At 32.9% G+C, this 23,841-nt stretch overlaps 1 protein-coding gene across 1 annotated transcript in view; it reads right to left on the minus strand.

The window, feature by feature from the left end:
- The window catches only part of BCL2L11 (BCL2 like 11), a 58,518-nt gene that overhangs the window by 14,090 nt on the left and 20,587 nt on the right, over positions 1-23,841 (minus strand). The window contains exon 4 of the mRNA XM_044663448.1: positions 4,811-4,923. Coding sequence (XP_044519383.1) covers positions 4,811-4,923 — 113 coding nt within the window. The remainder of the gene's footprint in view (positions 1-4,810; positions 4,924-23,841) is intronic.

The raw sequence follows: 23,841 nt of genomic DNA on the forward strand, positions 1-23,841 counted from the left end.
GGTCTAAAGGCAAGAACACACTCTTCTGAAAGACTTCAAACTCAGATAAATGCTCACTGAAAATGTAACGTAAATTTGCTACAACCTCAAAGTTGCTTTGTTCTGGGGTTCAGTTAGCTGGCTTAATGATACTTTTAAGCCTCATCTCAGATATATGCTTATTTCCTCCTTAAGAAATAAAACTAAAAAAGAAAAAAAAAAAGACTAAAATGAATTGTCAATCAAGTATGTGCACTTATGTCTCTGAAATGATTACAGATTTGAATGCGCCTATGGACATATGTCTGGATGAGTAACACTGCAGGTGTACCACCTGCACTAGGTTTGAACTGAGAATTCACATTTGGTTTGAATAAACACAGCTGCATTTAGCTGAGTGCCCAATCAGCCATTTAAACACACATCAGTGCACAAATCTGGTCCCACATTTGGGTACACCCAGATGTAGCATATATTAAGAGAATCAAACATAGAAGAGGTAAAACTTAAGTTTTTGATTATGCACACATTAATACTATTACTAATCATTTCATTTGAGAATATAGTAGACAAATTCTGAAAGACTTCAGTTACAGTCCAAGAAAAACACCAAGATATGCTACTCTAAGAGTGGTGGAACAAAAAAAAGCATACTGGACATGAGATCAGGCCCTGATCTTTGATTTATTATCTGTACAACCTTGTCCCTTAGCCCCACAAGGAAAGTTTTTCTCCCCAATAAGTTGTGAATTCTTGTCAATGCCATTTAATGGGTATCTCATCTCCTTTTTTCAACTCACCACAACACCACTTTACTTTTGGTCTTCATTCCCTCTTTCTCCTGAACTTCCTTAATAATTTCCCAATTGCTCTTCCTGAATCCTGCCTCTCTGCTGATCTGACAAACCAGAAAGCTCCTAAATGACCCAATTAAAAGGTACTTTCAAAATCTTAAAAAAGGAGTTCATTCAGTTAACATTTTAAAACCTTTATGACATCTGAAATTTAATGTTATTATAAGTGGCTATTTTTCATTATTATTCATATCACAAAACATTAAAAATGTTTTCTTTATTTCCATTGGAATTTTTAAGTCAACATAAAACTAGAATATGTGGAATAGAATGATTATATTCTAAATGGTCAACCAAATATTTATTAAATGCTTACTATTTATTAGACATGGGCAATTCAGAAACAAAAGTGAAATCTTTTTGAGAAGGAAGAAAAGGCACTAGGTTTAACATAGAAGGAATGAGGAAAGGTGTCATTTTGAAGGTGGCATTCTCAAAGGAAATTATGGATAAGAAGAGATAGAGAAGAGAGGGTACATTTCAGGTTTGGGGGATAATAAGTAGAAAAACAGAGGAGGGATATGGAGTATTTGTTCTTAGTGAGAATCAGCAAAGAGGACAATACAGCTGGAAAGTAGACTATATGAAGAGAAATAATCTATAATAAGGCAGTGTTACTCATATCTGCTTTGTTTGGCTACTGAAATAAACATACTGAAAAAAAAAGTATGAAAATTTCTGGGAGATGTCTTTGGTATGAAAAAGCCATGTATGACAAATATGATTAATATCTGAGGTTTAATTGCTTATTAATTATGTTTTATAATACATTAATTCTCTTGAAAAGTAGTAGAACAAGCAATTTATTATTGAACCACATTTTTCATTTAAATCCAGAAAAGGAGGAAAGAACAATTGGCAAATACATTATTGCATTTCCCAGTACTGAATTTTCAATTGTACCCTGAGGCTTAGACTTCTTACTTTCAAGGCAACAGACTTAAATTACAAAAATATTGAAGAGCAACACCAGGTATTTTATGTGGGGAAGAAAACATATGGAACTTCATTCTAGATTTTAATAAGCAATTCAAATTCACATATTATAAAAAATGCTAATCTACCAGTAAATTCTTCAAGTCCCCTTTTCCTTTATGTTTCTGAGACACTAGTGAAATACTTAATCTTTGTCTATATTTAGTTTAGTCAATTCATGCCTACACATGCCCAGGACAGAAGTAAGAAGTATCAACAAAATGAAAGGTCACTTGTGATCACATCCGGTGAAAGAATAATTAGAAGACTTTAATTTCCACAAGTGCCACTTTGCAGTACCAATATCAGTGTCTTTCCTTTTCCTCAATGGTCTGCAATGGTTTTAAATCACATATATTTCCACTACTGCAAGACAATTAAAGACCTCAGACTATAATATTCTTTACCTTTTAAAAAGTTCAATTAAACTTAAAAAATGAACTTATTTGAAGGAGAGGGGGAGGCTACAAAATGGTAAACAGCATCTTATCCTCACAAAGAAAACACAGTCATGTCTAAACAAAAGGCAATTGTTTGTTGGTCACTTATATACGTCATAATTTGAAGACTATTATGGATTTTTTTCAAGTAATATTGTTCTTTAATCCTACAAATGAGGTGAACCTAAGATCTTTATCTATTAAGGGTTTAATCAATAAAAATATATAAATTTACTAACCCCACCCCCCGTTTAGAGGTATATGCGACCACTCATACCACCATGCCATCTTATAATACTATCTCTGCCAGGGATGCCTACCCTACTCAGATTGGCACAAAGACTACCATCAAAACAAAGGCAGAAAATCATCCTGATTACCCTATATAGGCCCAGAGTCCACTGAGGGACAGACATCAAGTATGATTTGTGGCTTAGGATACCAAATATTGTCTAACAAATATTACTGCAATTACAAGCAATAATACAAATTATCCTACTCTTTAAGCAAGATAACTGTTTCTTTTCCATCACAGGGCAGGGCCATCATTTTGCATTTATTTTAGGTAAGTTTTTAAAAATATAAACTAGGCAACAGTCACATTATATTTAGAAGCATGAAGATTCTTTTTTACAAAAAGACATAAAAATGCTTCTATGGTTAAGTGAGTATTATTCTGGTACTCTACAACCAGTTCTAAGATCTTTACAACTTAGAGGCCCTATCTAGCAATAATATTTTCAGGGGGCAAAAGCTAAAGAATATATAGCACATTAACTTCTAAAGTAAAAATTTTAAACTACCAATAAAATCTAACAACTATAGATTCAAACTGAGAAGTCTTAATTTAGGAGTCAGACCCTGCCTTTCTTTGCCAAGCCTTGTTATGTAATAAAATTATCTAGCACAAGCTCCTCTAACCCTAGAGATACTATATTAAAGATATTTTATTTCTTGTCTAAGGATTAAAAATTTTTTGATAACTGTATTTTGATATAATTAGAATCCTTTGTAATCCTTGCATTTTATTGTATGCATTTAAAAATAGTATTTAGAGAGGAGAGTCATTGGCGAAAAAAGATTAAGAATCAAGCTATACAGTCCCTCAAATAATTAAGTTAGACCTCTCATAAACAGGGTCAGAAAATCCATTATGGAGAAACCCAAAATAGAAGATAAACTGTAAAGGGCAACCTTAAAGTAAAGAAGGCTTTCTTTATTAGTCTGTAAAAGACCTAAGAGACAATCAAAAGTAATAGGAAAATGTGAATAAAGGAAGAGAAAAACTGAAACTTGAAAACAAAATACCAAGAATATGTACACCACTCCTTTATAACAATTATCTAACAATCAAAAACATTCAAATTTTTAAAATATGATGATTAGGTTCTACTAATTGAAATGATTCATCAGAAAAGCTACTTTAAAAAAGATCAATGGTATATTTAAGAAATCCAATTAAGGTCTTAACATAGCAAAGGAAAGAAATGACAGAATAATGAAGAATTATCTGGATAGTTTTTACAAAGCCTGGGTCAATATTTTTCCTCAGATAACACTATAGAAAATGCCTGTGTGCCTAGTGACTCAAAGTATCATCATAAGAGAAAATCAGAACAGGAACCAGGAGATTCTGATTAAAGTTTCTGCTCTAACACTCAGTAGTGATCTGACTTTAAGCTTGATCTCTCTAAAGCCCAAGTTTTGAAACCAGATGAACTCTAATTCAAAGGTCTCTTCCAATTTTATCCATTTGATTCTATATAGATCATTAAACAAATCACTACTATATTCTTAGCAACATAACCCTTATAAATAAAATTTTAAATGACTGATTATAATTATAAGTGAGATCAACAAAAATTCAAAGATATATTGATAGTTTTAACACACAAAGTTGACCGATTTGAAACACCAACATTTTTTAAAAATGAAATTCCATATTTTAAGTAAAATTCTGAGTGTTCTCATCAGTTGTGAAAGCACTATGAAAAACTAATACTTAAGAAGTTACATCATAGCAAATCAATAAAATCACTAACCCAGTTCATTTTCAATTAAACAAAAGTAACAGAAATAATACTTCTAAAATGGCAGATAGACTAAAAGTGTTATCTTCCATTTTCACAATTTTGGCTGTATAAAAATAATTATACCAATCTGATGACTAATTCATTTCATATTGTTAAAATAGCTAAGGTTATTTATTTAAAATTTTGAAAGTTTATTTGTAGTCAGTCTCTCTTCAATTAACTAAGACTATAATAGTTTTAGATCTCTTAATTTTGGCCTTTATTTTAAACCTCAAAAGTTACATAATTATAGCACTGCTACCTTTGGGAAAAATTTCACCCCCCCAATCAAATGATAAATTTCTTGAATAATATCTTAAAACCCTTGTTCATAAAACTAAAACATTATCTCTAAATGTATTTAAAATATTCTCTTAATTCACTTAAATTCAGTGATAGAATACACATATACAAGGAAACAAAGAAATGAAACAGTGTATACTAAGAAACCAGACTGTGAGGCAAAAAGGTAAGAGAAATTTTAAGTTACCCTTCTTGGATAATAGGAAGCATTAAATTCATCTCCAATACGGCGCAATTCTTGCGCAATCCAAATTTCTGGCCGCATATCTGCAGGTATTGATTGAGACTGCCTCATGGAAGCTGTATCAGAACAAAAAAAAGAAATTTGACATTTTCTAAAATACAGAATTTTTAAAAAGATATAAAAATAAGAGAATGCTAGCATAACAGCTTATCTGAATTATGACACCTAATTTTAATGACCAGTTACAGAAAGAAAAACTAATGTGCCACTATTATGTAATATAGGTTTCTATAAAAAGATTATATGGACTATATGTTTTAATGTTTCAAAACTCAAGGTTTGAAATAATTAGTTAAAACCATTCCCTCAAGTCTCCCATTTTAGAAAGCCCATGACTGTCCAAGATGTGTTACCATTTAGTTAAAATTGAAATATACTATAAAAGTCACTACAATATTAGGAAAGAATTTCCTGAGTGTTTTGAAGTTTCATGTAGATATATTCTTTGGAATATATGGCTACTCTGTTTCAAAGTTCTATGAACAATGATGATGAAATAGTAAAAATCCATTTGACTGGTTTCAATATATTTTATATGCATTTCTTTTCATTACAGATCTACAACAACACCATTTTGTGTTATTACCTCCATTTTACTTGTTCAGACAACTAATTAATAGGGTTCAGACCAGAATTGATAAATCAATTAAGTATTCCCCTTCACTTAGAAATAGAGTTCCTTTTTTAAAATAGGTTGAAGTTCAATAATTAAATATATTAAGTATGAGGGAATTGATATGGATTAAGATAGTATTACTGCTTACATGCTAAAAGCATATATTCTTTGCCAATGCTATTGTGGACTCAATGAAAACAATATAATTTTATGTTTTGTCTACATAATTTAAAGTAGTTGATAAGCATTCATTCAGACCTACAAAATACCATACACATTGGGTACAAAAGCAAAGTCATTTTTCAAAGGACAGAAAAGAGGGAAGTTAGACCTTTCATTAAGCTGTCACTGACATTTATACCAAGTAAATTTATTCATTTGTTAATGAAAACATTTAAAGCTATGTAACAGCCAAAAAATGGGGAAGAACTCAAATGTGATTTGCCAAAATATCCCCACTACACAAAAGACATAAGGGCCCTTCTCATATAGTATGATTTTTTTTTAATTACAAAAAGAGAATCTTTTCATATAATGAGTTTAGACAAAAAAATCAGGATTCCTGGTTTTCACTGTTTTCTTGTTAGGTATGGTCTACAAAACTCTTATAATAATAATAATAATAATAAATATATATATATATAATAATAATAATAATAAAGACAAATAAGGTGATATTAATTTTCCATCATGGCAAAGTGTTCAAATATTAAGAAAAGTGTTGCCAAGTACAGTAAAAGGATAGTCCAGAATTTCATGTCAGCACTGATTTATATGTTATCTAATTTAGAAATAAAAGACCACTTTGCCTTTCCTTTCAATCCTCTTTATGGAGCATCCAAAATAAATATTTACTGAAAACACAGACTTTAGAGTCAGAGAACCTGGGCTCAAACTCCACCTGATATTTACTACATTACTACATGATACATGATCTCCAGCAAGATGCTTAAACTTGGCTTCAGTTTCCTCACCTGTGAAATAAGGGAGTTGAACTAAACGGATCTCGGGTCCCTTTCTAGATTCACATCTATAATCCTATTTTCTAGGAATCATGGTTTTTTTTTTAAACCTCAACAAAGATACAGATAGAAAAAGATAATGTCAACATCTTATCCAAAGACTAAAGATGTCTAACATTAATAGGCAGAATCCCAGAAAGCCTAACATACCATTAAATTATTTAGGCTAAAATGCTGGCTGTGAATTGTCAGTTTTAATTTTTCAAACGTCAGGGATTGAAATAGCAAAAGTTAAAAACACTATTACATAATTCCCATTTCAAAAAGAACATGATTATCCAAAGTGCATCACCATATAATTATTCTTGAAAATAAAAGGAGAAAAAATGACAATGAGTTAACATATATAAAATGTTTACAAACCTTTGAATTACATAAATGCTAATAAATGCTAACCAGTATGACTGTAACAAACTGGAGGAAAATAAACACATTTTCTCAGGAAGTTTTAAGTTTCATGTAGAAAGGATGGTTTATTTCAAAGCTCTCTGAGTAATAATCTAATATATTCAAAATCTATTTTATCATAATTTTCAAGATGGTTAAGAATTATTATGATGACTATAATTAATGGTAATGTCCAAAATATTTAAAATATGCATGATTATTAGGTGAACTATAATATTGAAAGATTGGTCTAAAATGGCATGTTAAATAGGAAAGGCTTCTAAAACACCTCCTTTAGGCAGGGATTGTTTTATTTTTGTCTTTGCACCTCTAGCATCAAGTAGTGTCAAAAACCTAACAGGGAAAATGAATGTTTACTGAATTAAGTTGATTTGTAAAGAATATAGGTAAGAATTATACAGGATAAAGATGCCTGAAAAAGTTGTAATCTGCATAAGTGGATAGAGTATTGATAATGAGATAAAATACAATCAAATGTAAAGATTAAAGATAAAAAAAATAAAACCATCCAAATATATTTGCAGAAAATGTTTTTAAAAAGAAAAACTCCTTAAACAAGTTAGGCATGATTTAAAGGAAATAATTAGATTGAAGTCATCTGGGTTCTGCTAAATTTAAGTAAATTAAAAGTCACTTTATTAACATAAACTATAGTTAATGATATTAACTTTAATTTACAAAGATCAATTACCTCTAAAAAAGATATCTGATAAAAACTTCATAACAGAAATATAAACCAAATGACCTGACAGGCTGACCTTCTTTCAATATAGCTAATTAATACTGTTCTTTCTGGAATTCTAATGTCAACCAAACACTGGTTCTTCCATGTTATATGTAACCCCTCTTAATACTGACACTTACTTTGCCTATTTAAAAAAAAAAAAGTCTAGGTCAGTACTAAAGTACACTAACAAAATTTGTAAAATAGAGGTTTGAGAACAAAACTTGTGGGCTGGTTTCACAGAATGTTTACTTTTTAAGACTATTTTTTCTTTAAAAAATATTAATCTGTCCTAGTTCCCATTCTCACCAGCAAATAAAACCCTCAATATTCAGTTGCAAAGACAAGTTGAACAAACTCCCACAGTAGCCATGCCTGAAAACGCATTCTGTCTCTTTCTGCATTTTAAGTACAACCCCCTGGGTCAGGGAGTGAGTAGTGTGTTTAATTCTCATTCCTTTGGAGTTGTGGCTTATCACTGCTTTGATAAAAGCTTTTAAATCTGTCAAAGTTATTTTTCTCTATAATTGTTCTACTAAGTTCTGCTTACTGTGTTCTGCATCAGTTCATGGAAATCTTCCAGTTTCCTCTTAAACTGTCCATTTCATACTTTTTATGATACAATAACATTCTATTACATTCATATGCTACAATTTGTAGGTCACCCTCTTAGTATCCAATTATTGGCCACCATGAAATGAATTGCTGTATTTTTGGATGGGTATCTTTTCCCTCTTTCATTAAGTTTTAATAAAATATGTAAATTCCATTTGGGCAGAGATCAAGGAAGGTACTGCCCAATCTACTTCTCTGACCCCTAGAGAAACCAATTTAAATTTCTATTCAAAAATGTTACTTAAATTGTTGTTTTATGAAGAATAGTCTGGGAAAGTTCTGATTTCTAATTGGAAACACCATAAAATCAGGTAGTTCGTATCAGAAATTATTTTGTAAAAAGTTGCACATAACCAGAGTCACTATATAAATTTTAGGAATAAATATTATATGAATTAAATTAAAATCATATAAATAATGACAGGACCTATATTCAAAACCCAGTTCTGTTATTTGAGTGTGACCTTTGGGCAAAAGTATTTGCTCTCTCTGGAGCTAAATTTCCTCATTTATAAAATAAGTGAACTAGACTCCAAGGTTCCCTACAAATTTATAAACTATGATCCTATGATCCCAAAAGACTAATACTAGAAGAGGGCCTTGAGAATCACCTAAGCCTGTGAACCAATGGTACACGTGCCACAGGTGGCACTCAGAGCTCTCTCTGCAGGCACAAGCACACACATCCTCACCCCAACACAGAGTTTGCCAGAGTTCATTATTAGAAAGCCAGGGAGGCTGGGCTGCTCCCTTCCCCCTCTCCATGCACCTAAGGACATTTCTCATATGACTCACCCCTCTGCCCAGCAGCCCAATGGGAGTGCTTCCTCCCTTACCTGTCTGGGGGTAAATGGGAGTGCAGTTTGGGCACTCAGACTCTAAAAGGTTTGCCATCACTTATCTAGGCTAACCTGCCCAATTTTGTAAACAAGGAAATTTTGGGAAAATGTAGAGTACATTAAATTAGAAAATTAATCCTGATGTTTAGAAGACTTAGCCAAAGGGTTTACATGCACTTATTAACTCTGTAAGTTCAGACTTACAAACTCTATAAGATTCTGACACAAGAAGAAATAAAAACAGGATATCTAGGAACATGGAAAGATGTTTTATCTTGAATTTCCATGATAACTCTTTGTGAGAGTTGGCAGTGAGGCTGAGAACTAGAGACATTAACAGCTATGAAAAGTGAGAAGGATTTTTTTAATAATACCCAGATATGAAGAGGGAATCTAAAATACAAACCTTCCCAACAGTCATCTTCCAAGGGATAAGGCTTGAGCTAGGTTAAACTTAAACATTTAGAGATTTGTTTGAAAGGTGCCAAATGGCACCAAGGGGTTCCTTCTTTTAAAATATAGTTTATAAAAGAACCTACTCTTCCATGTAATATATATTGTTAGACTAAAGCAGGCATAGTGTTAAGGACAGCTGAGATTAGCATCAGAAAGACCTAAATTCAACTCCCAATTCAATCACTTGTTAGCTGAATGGCCCTACTGAAACCATTTGACCTCTAGGTATCTGTAGTATCTCCCCAGCACTTACCTACTAAGTCACAGACAGGATGTGCTTTTTGATGCAAGGAATCTCAGTTCAATCATTTATTCATGAAATGCTAACTCTCAGCTAATTGAATAAAGTTTCATTTTTATAAAAAACAGAGGTGCATGTTAACCTATTTCAACCAACCACATTTATGGCATAGGTCTATTAATTTGGACTACATAAGCAAGATACCTAACACCATCTGGTGGCAGCATACCCTAAATGCAATTCCATTCTTCCGGATATTAAATAAATCTTATGAAATTTGAAATGTATAAGTTTATAAAGTGATACCATAGGTTATATTCCTAACGAATGAAAGACAGGAACATTTGAAAAGAAAATGATAATTTTTTTAAAAATCAGTTTTCAAAATTAAGTTGGCACATACTTTGAGAACTAGCTCCTCTGAATAAAAGATTTCATAAATAAAAAAGAAACTTTTCATATTATACAGTTAATATCACTTTGAAGAAAGAGGGAAGCTAGGTGACTTAATTGGATTGAGAGCCAAACCTAGAGACAGGAAGTCGGGTTCAAATCTAACTGGAGACATTTCCTAGCTGTGTGACCTAGGACAAGTCCCTTAGCCCCCAGTGCCTCGCCCTTGCTGCTCTTATGCCTTGGAACCAATATACAATATTGACTCTAAAATGGAAGGTAAGAGTTTTTTTTTTTTAAATCTATCACTTTGAAGAAAATAAATCCTTAACTTTTTCTTTAACCTCATTTAAAACAGTTAAATTCAAACAACAAAATATAGTAAGAGGATAAAGAAAGATAAAAAAGAGAAAGGGTTATTCTTGTCAAGCTAGAAGACTAGCCTTATTGCTCAACTGGTTAGAATAAGATGCCAATACTAAAAGTTTTCATTCTCTTAAAAGTTCAGTTCTGCTCTATTCCACAGTTATATATAAAGTACCTGCAAGACTTCTGACAAATGGTACCTGGGAAAAGATTTGTGGACAGATTAGCATAAATCACTACTATTGGAAAAAAATTCCACATCAGTTAATCATCAATATTATCTTTGCATAGCATCTTTCATCTAATTTACTTTTTCTAGCTAAAGATCTGGTTACATTGCTTTTTTTGTCAAAATTCTTCAATGGGTCCCTATCTGCTAACTAAGGCAAGTTCAACTGCTTTACCTGGCATTCAAGGCCCTTTATAATCCAGCTGCACCCTTTATAATCTCTCTAGTCTTCCTCTACTTCTCACTTCCATGCACTCTGTTTTACCACCTTTTCCTGTGAATGATCCTTTATTCTCCCCCACCTCCAATTAGAGAATTCCTACCTATCAACTTAAAGTCCCATTAAAATTATACTCTTCTTGAAACTTTCCCTGCTACCTCTTAATCAGTAAAATGACCTTTCTTTCTTAGGCCTCATATAGCACCTTAAAGCTCTATTTAACTTTGTATTATAGGAGTCAAAAATTTATGTCTATTTCTAAGAAAGGTTCTAGCTAACATACCTTTTGACTCATTTTCAAAAAACCTGCAAAGCATTCATAGATTTTATGCAATGCTAGAATTTCAGTAAATTTATTATTAGTTTTGTTCAAAAGTGTTTTTGTGTCCCTACAACCTCCACAAAAAAAAGTTTTGGAAGCTTCTTTTGGAGAATATACATTTTTGCTTATGTAAAATATGACCCTTCTACTTTAAGACTACATTTTTAGTTTCATAAATCTGACCTTGATAAACTTTTAAAATTAAACATTTCCTTTAATTAAACATCACTTATCTTTCACAATGTATCAAAACTTTCCCTCCCCATCCACAACCTAGAGAATAATCCCTTATAACAAATAAAAAAGAAAATTAAGCAAAGCTAAGTAACGCATTGAAAAGTCTTAACATTTCTAGCATATCTGCAGTGTCCTGCTGTTCCCCATCACCGCAAAGAAGGGAAGGGAATAAATACATTTTCAATTCTCTTGATGATTACAGTTTTTGGATCATTCAGTTTCAATTTTTTTGTTATTCTTTCCATTTACATCACTATAGTCATTGCATATTTGTTTTCCTGGTTCTACTTACTTGATTTGGCATTAATTTATGTCTTTCCATGTTTCTTTATATCCAGAGAATTACCTCAGTAGGCATTTTTAAAAGAACATCTATTAATTACATTCTTTGCTACTATAAGAATTGATGCTATAAATATCATAGAGTCATTCTTTTTATCACTAACTTCCTTGGATTTGGCTAGCAATGGAATCTCTAGGTCAAAAGGGTATGGACATTTTTAGACACTTCAAAGAATTCTTAATTGCTTTCCAGAATGTTTGAACTACTTCACAGCTCCAACAAGTGAATCAATATGACCATCTTTCTGAGACCTTTAAAATTCAGACTAAATATTCATTTTGAAGTTTGTTTTTGTTTTTAAACACAAAGTACAAAATGTTGACCAAAATCTAAATTCTGTCATACTTTTTTCTAGTTTTCTCATCAATTCATTTCAAAAAAGCTATTTTTTCCAAGATAACTTATGTATTCAAGTTTTATTGTATACTAGATGATTTAGTTCAAATATTTATGATATTTCCTTATCTATTTTGTTGTACTGCTTCATTTTTTAAACCAGTACCAAATAGTTCAGATAATTAAGATTCACAATACAAATACATAGCAATTATAATTAATGATCTATAATATAAAGTATATTCTTTTATTTCTATTTTTCTTCACTATTTTCCTCAATAAAGATACTTTTGTTTTTCCAAATAAATTATTTTATATTTCCTAGCTCTGTAAATTATCCTTTTGGTGATTTGGTAGAGCCCTAAATCCATAAATTAATTTCAGTAGTATTATACTGGCATAGTGAAGCAGTGAACATTGAATACCCCAACAATTTTTCCTGTTGCTTCTATCTATATAGGTCAGTGATGGGCGCCTTTTGAGCTTGGTGTGTCAAAATTTGCCAAAAAACCAAGCATAACTTGGGTGGTGTAGCGTTTCAAGAAAAAAAAAACCATAATTTCACAATATTTATGTTTAAATAACAAAATTGTATGATTATAATATATAACTAGTTAACAAACCAAAAACTAATTACTTAACTTACCTGCTTAGTGACAGTTGTTTTGGCCTACAGATCTCTGACAGAGAAAGTCTACACTACACTACAGCAAACCTTTCATCCTCGACATTCGGCCCCCTACTTCTCTGTATGCGGCCGTGTCATGGAAGATGGCTACATGTGTCAGCACTGACAAATGTGTCATAGGTTTGCCATCAGGGATATAAGTATTAAGTGGCAGTAAGAAACATAAAAGAATGCAACATAAGCCACTTTTTAACAAAAAACTATTCAAGGTTAAACAATTAAAACCTTAAATAGTTATAGGACTGCTTTCTTAATCCTGTTGGAAAATTTATGGGCTAAGCCAAAATGTTTTCTATTTGGCTATAATTTTCTTCCTTTTCCCTTGAAAGAATAATAGCTATCACAATATAATATAGTATTGGTTTTAGGCATGAGACTTGTTAGAAAATCTTTTAAAAAAAGAAAATAATTTTCAAAACTAGAATATAAGTGGGCAATTTTCTATCACTTACAGAATGGTATTTCTCAAAGACAAAAAAACTATTTGGTTGCCCAAGATAAAATCCATTAATTGTATATACGCATTTCTGAACAAGCCAGTGTTCCAACTCACAAGTTAATTTCAAATCATGAAAGCTCTTCGAATCAGGAAATTAATATAGTGGTTAAGTGGTTGACTGTGAAATTAATCAGGCACTTTCAGAAAGGACTTTCTCTAGTGTCATCAGCAAGTGCAAGAAGATCAAAAAATCAAGAGTGTCATCACAATTAGCTGAAGCAACAAAGATAAAATTTTCAAGTTCATTTTTAACACTTGATAGCTTTCACAAACAGTTCATGTACTAAGTATTTTAGTCATAGCATTACACAAATAGCAACTCTTTGTAAGCAATATTTTACTTTCTAATAGAGCTGTGTAAAAGATACTGGGGAAGAGAAAAGGGATATAAATAATCTATCCAAGGGAAAAATTTTAGAACAGTTTTTAAGTTTTATTAATGTATTTTTTACCCCTCACCATTTTGCCAAAAGGAGGGAATTATGTTTTATTCTCTGTTCTCCAAGACCATCACTAGTTTTTCAATTACACAAGATTTCAGCTTCCTTTGTGTCTTCATTTCCTTGACTGTACTAATTGTGTCTTTTAATACTGCATATTTCACTGTTTCTGTTCATGCAAATCCTCCCATGTTTCTCTAAATTTCTAATATTCTCCATTTTGGCATTTGAGTGTATTTCCAATTAAAAAAAAAAAAAAGCTTAAGCAGACATATCACAACATTTAAAAAGAGATAATATCCATGAATAATTAACATTCTTTACATGAAACAAAGATTACTATTTGAAAGTCATCTTCCATTCAATCTGATATAACTGAAAATAAAAGAAAATGATTAGCACGTTCCTAACACAAGATTCTCTAAAGTGATAAAATAGTAGAAAAAATAGTAATGAAAAGCCCATTATAAAACAAATTTTACCATAGTAACTATGTGGTTACCTTTTTAAAATTAGTTCCTGTTAAAAGAAACTTCAAATCAGGTGTTTTTTGGTAACAGATTTGCTTCTGAGAAAATGCTTTCACAAATCAACAATCAGAATCTAAAGCGAAAATATTTCTCTTTTAAAGAGCTTTGTTTTTATTTTTCATAGTCCCTATCTCTACCAATTATAACATACTACTACTAGACAAGGAATGAAAAGTATTAGAAACATACTGGTGTATGTGACAAGCCCAGAGAGTCATTTTTAAGACTGAATTTAAAAACATTGCTGGAATAAAACACCGTAGGAAAAAAAGTTTAATTACACAATGATTTTCATCCAGTCATGGATGAGAAAACCTAAAATGAGTCACTTTCAAACAGGCTTACCATTTACAAACTGCCAAACTAAAGGATTTATGAAAGATGTCTGGAAAATATTTCATTGTTCTTATGACTGTATTCTACCATTTCCCAAACATTTTCCTCAAATACTAAGAGTATATTGAGTTATTTTATAAGTCAATATAGGGGGCAGCTCAGTGGATTGAGAGCCTAGAGACAGGAGGTCCTAGGTTCAAATATGACCACAGACAGTTCCCAGCCGTGTGACCCTGGGCAAGTCACTTGACCCCCATTGCCTAGCCCTTACCACTCTTCTGCCTTGGAGCCAATACATAGTACTGACTCCAAGAAGGAAGGTAAGGGTTTAAAAAAAAAAAAGTCAATATATAAGAACATAAGGGGATGGAGCCAAGATGGTGAAGAAAGTACATGGAACCCATTTGGATCTCTACCAAATTACCCTCCAAAAAACTGTTAACAACTCAGAATGAATTCTGGAGCAGTATAAGCCAGAAAAAGATGAGGTGAAGTAATTTTTCAGCCCAAAAGAATTTAGAAGACCAGCACAGGGGATCTAGTGCACCAGGGGGAAGGTAGATGGAAAGCAGAGTGGCAAGGCAGGCTCCACCCTCAGCAGTAGCCCTGGGCACAGCTGAAGCAGCAGCAAAATCTTCCAAAGCTCTCAGCTATACATTAAAGGGGGTCAGACAACTGCTCAGAAGGAGATCACAGGAGTCCCTCTGCTGGCTCTGGGTGCAAGACTCTTAATGCACTGCCCATGAGAAGTTTCAGAGTGAGAAGGAACAGTAGCACACATCAGCGCTTGCATCTACAGAAGCAGGGGACCCTAGTTACAGTTCCAAGGGGGAAAAAAGTGTTTGAGGTTACTCACAGAACAGTACACAGAATATTAAACATACTTTTGTTTATATCATACTACTTTGGAAGAAATGAAAGCAGATAGATTTCCCAGTGCCAGCTCTGAAGCCTACTGCACAAAGAAGTTGAAGCTTCACCACAGGTTCTGAGCCCAAATTTAATAGTTTTTTTTTAAATTAAGAGAAAAGAAAAATACTGTAAAATGATAACATAACAAAAATAAAAAACTCAACATATTAAGTCATTTTGAGGACTGGAAAGACCAAAACACAAACTCAGAAGGAGACAACAAAGTCAATCCTCCTGTATCCAAAGCCTCTAAGAAAATTCCCAACCCTAAAAAGAATCAATGGAGGAGCTCAAAGAGGATTTTTAAAAAAATTAAATAAAAGAGGAAGAAGAAAAAATTATGGAAACAAATGAGAGTGATACAGGGAAAATCATGAAAAAAGATTCAACATATTAGTAAAGGAGAGACAAAAAATATTAAAGAAATACCTTAAAAAAAACAGAATAGGCCAATTGGTAAAAAAAGATGCACCAAAATATCCAACAAAGAGAAGAACTCCTTAAAAAGAACTGGCAAAATGGAAAAAGATATTCAAAAATGCACTGAACTTCTTAAAAGGCAGAACTAGCCCTGTGGAAAAAAGAAGTACAAAAATTCACTGAGAAAAAGAACACTTTACAAAGTATAATTGGCCAAATGGAAAAAGATACAAAAGCTCACTTAAGAAAATCATGCCTTAAAAATTAGAATTGGGCAAGTAGAAACTAATGGCTCTATGAGACATCAAAAAACAATCAAATCAAAAGAATAAAAAAAATGTGTAAATGTGAAATATCTCTTGGGGGAAAACAACTGACCTGGAGAATAAATCCAAGAGAGAATATTTAAGAATTATTGGACTATCAGAAAAGCCATAATCAAAAAAGACCTTAGACATTATCTTTCAAGAAATTATCAAGGAGAACTGCCTGGATAGTCTAGAACCAAAGGGTAAAACATAAGTGTAAAGAATCCACATATCACCTCCTGAAAGAGATCCCAAAAGGATAACTCCCAGGATATTATTGCCAAAATCTAGAACTCCCAGAGAAAATGTTGCAAGCAATCAAAAAGAAACAATTCAACTATTGTGAAGGCACAGTCAAGATACCCAAGATTTAACAGCTTCTACAATGAAGGACTAGAGGGCATGAAATATGATATTCCAGAAAGCAAAGGAGCTAGGACTTCAACCAAGAATCACTTAACCAGCAAAACTGAGCATAATCATTCAAGGGGAAAAAATGAACATTCCTTATGAAAGTACCAGAGCTGAATGGAAAATCTGACTCTCAAATACAAGACTCAAGAGAAGCATAAAAAGGTAAATAAGAAAGAGAATCAAGAGGCATTCAATAAGGTTAAACTGTGTACATCCTTCCATGAGAAGAAGATTCTCATAACTCCAAAGAACTTTATCATCATTAGGGCAGTTAGGATTATACATAGAAAGCAAAGGTGTGAGTTGACTATGATGGGATGATATAAAAAATTAAATTAAATTAAGAAATGAAAAAGAGGAATGTATTGGAAAGAGGGGGAAGGGAAAAATAAGAGAATCTGCATTGGTGGAAGGAGGTCCTTTGACCGAGCTCTCCACTTCCATTCCCCACCTGCCCTCCCAAAAGAAACATCATTTGTAAACCATAAACCAAATTAATTCTAGTGAAGAAAATTGGGAAATTATTTCATTTTCTCTGTAAGAAACCAAAGAACAAATAAATGTGTTGTTACCATGATTACATTAACATTTGGTTTCATCAGTTCCATCTTGATTTTTAAAAGTAGATGATTTTTCAGAGAAAATGAACTGAGTTTATATGTCTATAGCTTAAAAGAATATACTAACTTATAGAATCCTAATTAACTTGAGACTTTTTAAACCTGTAAGATCAAAACCTTAAAGTTTATCCTTTTCAAAGATGAGAAACCCAAGTCAATGAGATGTTCTTTAATATGTAAAGGTCTTTCTCCAGGTTGCTTGAAGAATTTGTTGTTTTTCATTGAAATTGTTACATTTAACCACTATCTGTCTTGGAGCATTCAGCTTCACTTTTCTCTGTAGGTGATTCTGTACAATCATTTGGAGAGTAATAGTTTTCTGTGTCTGGAAGTTCTGGGCAACTTTCTTGTATTATTTCTTACATTATAGGAATCAGATTTTTTTTTCACTTGTCATGCTCTTATAAGAGATCTATAATCCTTTAGTAGTCTCTTCTTAGGCATCCTATCTTCAAAGATCAATAGGTTTTTACTTGTTTGGAGATGAAATTTTCTTTTAACTTTTGCTTTTTGCTTCTCCCAGATTTTCCTTTACTTCTATGCATTTATATTCCCAATCATGTATTCTCTTTTGTTTCTTTGTGAGAATTACCATAATGGATTCGAGTTTCTCTTCTACCAGTTATATCTGCTGTGTAATTTATTAATTTTGCTTTTACAATTCTTATTTCTCTTTTTAAACTATTCAGAAACATTCTACTGTGGCTCCAGGGTCTTTTAGGAATCTACAGGATCTTCTACCTCATCCAGTGTAAGGTTCATTTTCCTGTGTCTTTTCATTATTTATTCATAAGTTTCTGGACTCTTTTAGATGATCCAGCAGCCATACTTCCTTTTGTTATTAATATTTTCCTTGGTGCTTTATTTGCTTATACTCAAGCTATTGAATTAGGTTTTCTTCTCTCTGATATCTTCGGCAATTTTAATTTAGTTCCTCTTCCCCCCTCTTTCATCTTACTTTCTAATTCCTTTAATAATGATTTCACATAGGGATTGGACCTTAATTAAGTTGTCTCAGCCTTCTCCCAGGACAGAGATCTCCAGCTATGCCATGAATTACTTCAGATTAGATAGAACTAGCCTCACCAAGATGCTGGGCTCTTTCCCTTGAACTTAGTGGAATGTCACTCTGCCCTATAGTTCTTCCTACAGTTCTTCAATTTTCTGAGTTTTATTACAAAACAGAGCACCTCCCTGCTGCTGTCCTAGCCCAAGCTAGCTTCTGCCACACATGGAAGGGAGGGGTATAAAATTCCATTGCAAACTTAAAGGTTGGCTTGTGCAAATTACCCGTGACCTCTAAAATTTTAACTTTTAAACTAAATTTTACATTTAATTCTGACACAAATTCTTGTCTAAAAAATGTTCTAAAAATAAGTTGTTTTTGCCATTAAAAATACAGTTGTATATTTCATAATTTCAAAGATGTGATTTCACAGATTTAGCTCTCCTCTTCTCCGCACTAATTATAACCTCTTTTCACTTTAGTAAACTGCCTTTTTGAGATATATATATATTACTAGAAAAAAAATTCCCTTAGTTACAAACCTCCTGGTGATTCTTGATCCTCAATCAGTCATTAAGAATTTATTACAAAGCTACTATATGGCAGTATTCACAATGGTCTACAACTAAGCTCATACTCAAAAGTCTTTTTAACTTGGCAGTACTTGACAAAACATGAGTTCTGCTAGCATAGCCTCTGAAAGTCAGTCATCTCATTATGCCAAGATGAAGCATAACTTAATATTTTGTAATTTAATTCTTCATTAAAGTAAATGTATCATAAAAACAACATAAGTGTTGTTTACAGGTTGCTCTTGAGGAGAAGTAAGCATTTCTTTTAAATCTCTCTCCTCTAAGGACTGAATAATGGCAGTAAAATTAGTTATTATGTAACAACATAAAAATTAGAGTCAATGTGACAGAGTAGAAAGAAATCTAACATGGACCAAGAAGATTTGGAATAAAGTCCTGCCTCTAACAGGTGCTGACGTCCCAGACAACTCAGAATTGCAGAGTAGGTGTCAGTATGCATTGGTAGAAGACATTTTCTCCCAGGGAGTCCCCACAGCTATGAAATCACAGGAATGAACCCCCCAAAAAGTAAAGTAAATGGTTAGTTAGCATTTGAATAGAATTATCTTCTCCTTAAAGTATACTATAAGCATCAGTATAGCACATGGAATAAAATTCAAATAATGAGAATGTCTTATATAACCTGTTGTTTTTATGGATAACTGTAATGCATCCAAAAATCTCAAAGATCTAAGACCAAAGAAAGCAGAAAATAAAGATTTTCAAATTCCAAACCAACCTTTTTTGTACCCTGAATTTTACTTCTTCTAAATTCATACATGTTCTAATATTGTTCACAGGTCACTTTTTATTATGTTATTTAATCGTTGAAAATTTTTGACTAAAAACAAAAACAAGAAGTTAGTGACTAAGTTTCTCACTAGATAGTTAAGACTGGTGGTTTTTACTATCTTCCACAAAACTACTTCTTCTTGGACACATTTACTAAGGAGAAAAGGTGCTGATTGTACAAACAAGCAGGAAAAAACCACTAGTATATCTGTTTTACCATCCAGTAACAAAACAAACAGAAAAACCCTGTTTTTTCTGGTCTAGCTTTCTCTTCTACAAGCTATCTTGTTCCCTGTTTGCCTCCTAAGCTAGCACTGCTTTTCTGCCACAGTTCTTCTCTGGTCTCTACCCTCCTCCAACAAAAAGTATCTGTAAGCTAAAACCTTCCAGATTCTGACTTGTTATTTCCCTGTCTTTGACCTCAGGGATTGGAAACCAATCAAGACTCTTCTAAATATGATCTTTCCCTTTCCAATAGAACATCTAAGCTACTCCAATGCAGGAGCTGCCCATGTTTTTATTTTTTTTTAAATTTTTTTTTTAGCTGCCATGTTTTTAGAGTTGATTTGAGCTATCCAGAGACATGAAGCAAAACTGTATTAAGGAATTTGAATGTTAATGAACTGATTCCTCCTAACAAGGCTGCAAGATCACTATGCCTGAGATTTTCAGGTACTATTTCTCATTGTATTTTTTTCCCAGCCCAATATTGGGGGTTCTAGTCCTCGACCCAGTGTGAAGTAATTGGTAGGATGTTTTAGTTTGGACATGTCAGTCTTACTCCAGGAAGAGGGTTGATATGTCCTAGGGCTGCCCTAATACTTTCCTTGTTGTCCTTGCTTCCTGTTGTCTGGGTGTCTCTGTTAAAATAATGTGGACTTTCCTTGATAATATCAAATATAAAAGCCTTCTGCCTTCAGCATTTATTGGTTCATCCAATTCTTTTGGAAGCCCTTATAATCTAGCAACAGACTTGATAATACCACGTGCATTTATGAGCAATTTTAGATATTTGTTCCATTACTTAAATATTTAATAACCAATCAACAAAATAATATTTAAGTCAGTAGAAAAAGAGTTGCAGTTTTGACAAGAATGGGGAAAGAATCAGCACCCTTGCACTAAGTTTGCAAACCCTTTGGATATACTGCAGAAATTTATTTTAGTCAATTTTGGTAGGTGAAACCCCTCAATACAGAACTGGACTGTAGTTAGCTTTTTGAGCATACCTGGACCTCATTACTAAAATGGAATCAATTTTAATACTTGGGACTGTTCCAACAAGCCAGTTCTAAACTATCCACTTCCACTCAATGTGCATAGAAGAGGGTAAATTTCTCAGCTCTTATCTGTAAATCATCTTATACCTAAAATTCTGTGTACCTCCCAGGATTAGACTATATTTCTTCTTTTAAAAGTCTATTTCAATTTGACACACTAACAAGAACTTCCTTAGGTAAACATTTGATTTCATACAAATTAAACTCAGGAGGGTTTCACTTTCAGTCACATGAAAATGAGTAGTAAAGGAAAAATTGGTCAATGGATCATAGGTATAGAGCTAGAAGGCGGTCCATGAAAGGGAAAAGAAAGAAAATACTTTTAGCATCTTTTTAAACAAGTTTTTTATTTCCCCTACCCAACATTCTAAGTATATCAGACTACTAGTTTTACTGATTATTCTGGACTAAGAGATGATATGAACTTGTTTCCCACATGTTTCTGGAGTACTACATAACTAGCTCAATTTAAGAATAATTTATAAATCCTGAATTCCTAATTATCTCAGGGAACCAGAAATGAACACAAAATAGTTTTTCTACTGACTGTAAACATATCACACATGTCATTACTTTGTTATTTAGAGTGGAAATGTTTTTAAACTTAATTTATTCATTCTTTAAAAATCTAAATCATGTGGTTTTTTTCCTAATGTTTTTCCTTAGGAAAAAATGGAAATTTTGAAGAAATTCTATGGATTATGTTACTAGGTGAATTTACTGACTTGTGCAACTTTTGTACCCTCTGAAATACTAAAATAACTGAAGTCATAGACTAAATAAGAAAATAAGAAAGGTATATCTTCCCTATCATGCCTAGTAATCTTTTCATTTGCTATCATAGCCCACTGGCCATGCTGGGAAAAGGAAGATGACAAAGGAAGCAGAGATTACAGAAAAACAATTTCAGAGTTTAGAGATCATGTATGCATACATTCATCATATAAATGAGGAAACCATGTCCCAAAGAATGTAAGTAACTCGAAGTCACAAGAATAGACAAAACTCTAAGGTCTATTCATCTGTTAGCACCCCTCTGAGCACCCAGAGCATTTTTCAACACAGTGCTTTAACTTTAGTGCTTATGTTTGTAAACCGGGACTAACTATTGACATTAAATAATTACACACACCCAACACGGACGAGATGTCAGGACCAAACTAGACAGAGTGATGGGAATATACTTCAAGGCTTACTTTTTGGCCTTGTCTTGTTTAACTTTTTATATCAACAGGCAGGAGAAAGATTTAATTTGCACCATTTTCACCTTGAGAAAGATAGTTAATCGTACAATGAATGTCAGAAGTGAAATTCAAATATTTTGACAAGATTGGGTTTATTGTTCCCTTCTAATAAAATGCAACAATGAAGAGATACAAATCTCTACATTTAAGTTTTTTTAAAAAGTGAAATGTACAAGTATAAAATAGAGATTTGACTCTATAGCCAGGAATTTACATAAAAAATATTTAGGAGTACTGGCTCAACATGAAATAATGTGAGGGAGTAGCTAGGTGGCTCAGTGGACAGAGTGCCAGGCATGGCATCTGGAAGACCTGGGTTCAAATTGGACCCCAAGACACTTCTCAGCTCTGTATTCCTGGGCAAGTTCACTTAACCTCAATTGCTTAGTCCATGCCAATCTTGGATACTAAGAAGATAAAGAGTTCTTTGTTTTTTTTTTAAACTAGAAATAATGTAATATGGCTACTAAAAAGGTGAGTGCATTTTTATAATATATTAATAGAAATATAATATCTAGAGCAAGGATATTAAGAAGCAAATGTACTCTGGCCTTATTAGCATACATCATATCTGATTCTTTATCACAATTAAGGCAGACACTGACAAATACTGGACCAAGTCCAGACAACAGCAAGCAGGAAAGTGTGAGGGCCAGATACTATACACTATGAGAAATATCTGAAGGGACTGAGGATGTTTAGCTTAGAGGTTTAGCTTAATCATTGTCCTCAGATGTATAAAAATTGATATGAAGAAAAGGAATTAAGGATTGCAACTTTGTACTTCCAAAAAAAGAGGAGCCAAACCAATGACTAGACATTGTTTCTATATAGATGATTCCTAGAAGTCGAGTTCCTCTGATACTCCTCTAATCTCACATCTCCAATTGTCTATTAGATCTCTTAAACTCCAACATGTTCAAAACTGAATTTATCTTCCCGCCTCAAATGCTTTCTTCCAGACTTCATATTACTACCAAGAGCACCATCATCCTCCCTGTCCCCAAGGTTCAAAATTTAGGTGTCATTCTCAACTCCTTAATTTCTTTTCTTCCTCATATCAAAACAACTGCCAAATCCTATATGATTCTATCTTCATAGCATCTCTCATATATGCCTCCTTCTTTTCTCCTATATTGCCGTCACTCTGGAATACACTCTCATGGGATTACTGCAATAGCCTTCTGGATGATTTTCTTCCTTTCCCCACTCTAGTCCATCCTCCATAACCATGCCAAATTGATTTTCCAAAAGCTCAAGTTTGACCATGTTAACTTTTCCCCCTTTTCAAATACTCTAGTGGCTCCCTACTACTTCCAGAAGCAGATATAAAATTCTGTTTAGATTGTAAAACTCCACAATCTATTCCACTCCTCCTACTTTATCAGTTTTCTTATACCTTCTTCCCTCCTGCAATGCAAATCCTCCAGCAATCCAGGGACACTGACTACCTCTGCATTCCTTACATCTCCCCAGAGTGCATTTTCACTGGCTGTCCTCCATGCCTGGAATTCTCTCTTTCCTTTTTTCTCTCTCTCCTCTTTCA

This window comes from Gracilinanus agilis, chromosome 2, assembly GCF_016433145.1.
Source record: "Gracilinanus agilis isolate LMUSP501 chromosome 2, AgileGrace, whole genome shotgun sequence".
In the NCBI taxonomy this organism is placed as follows: Eukaryota; Metazoa; Chordata; class Mammalia; order Didelphimorphia; family Didelphidae; genus Gracilinanus; species Gracilinanus agilis.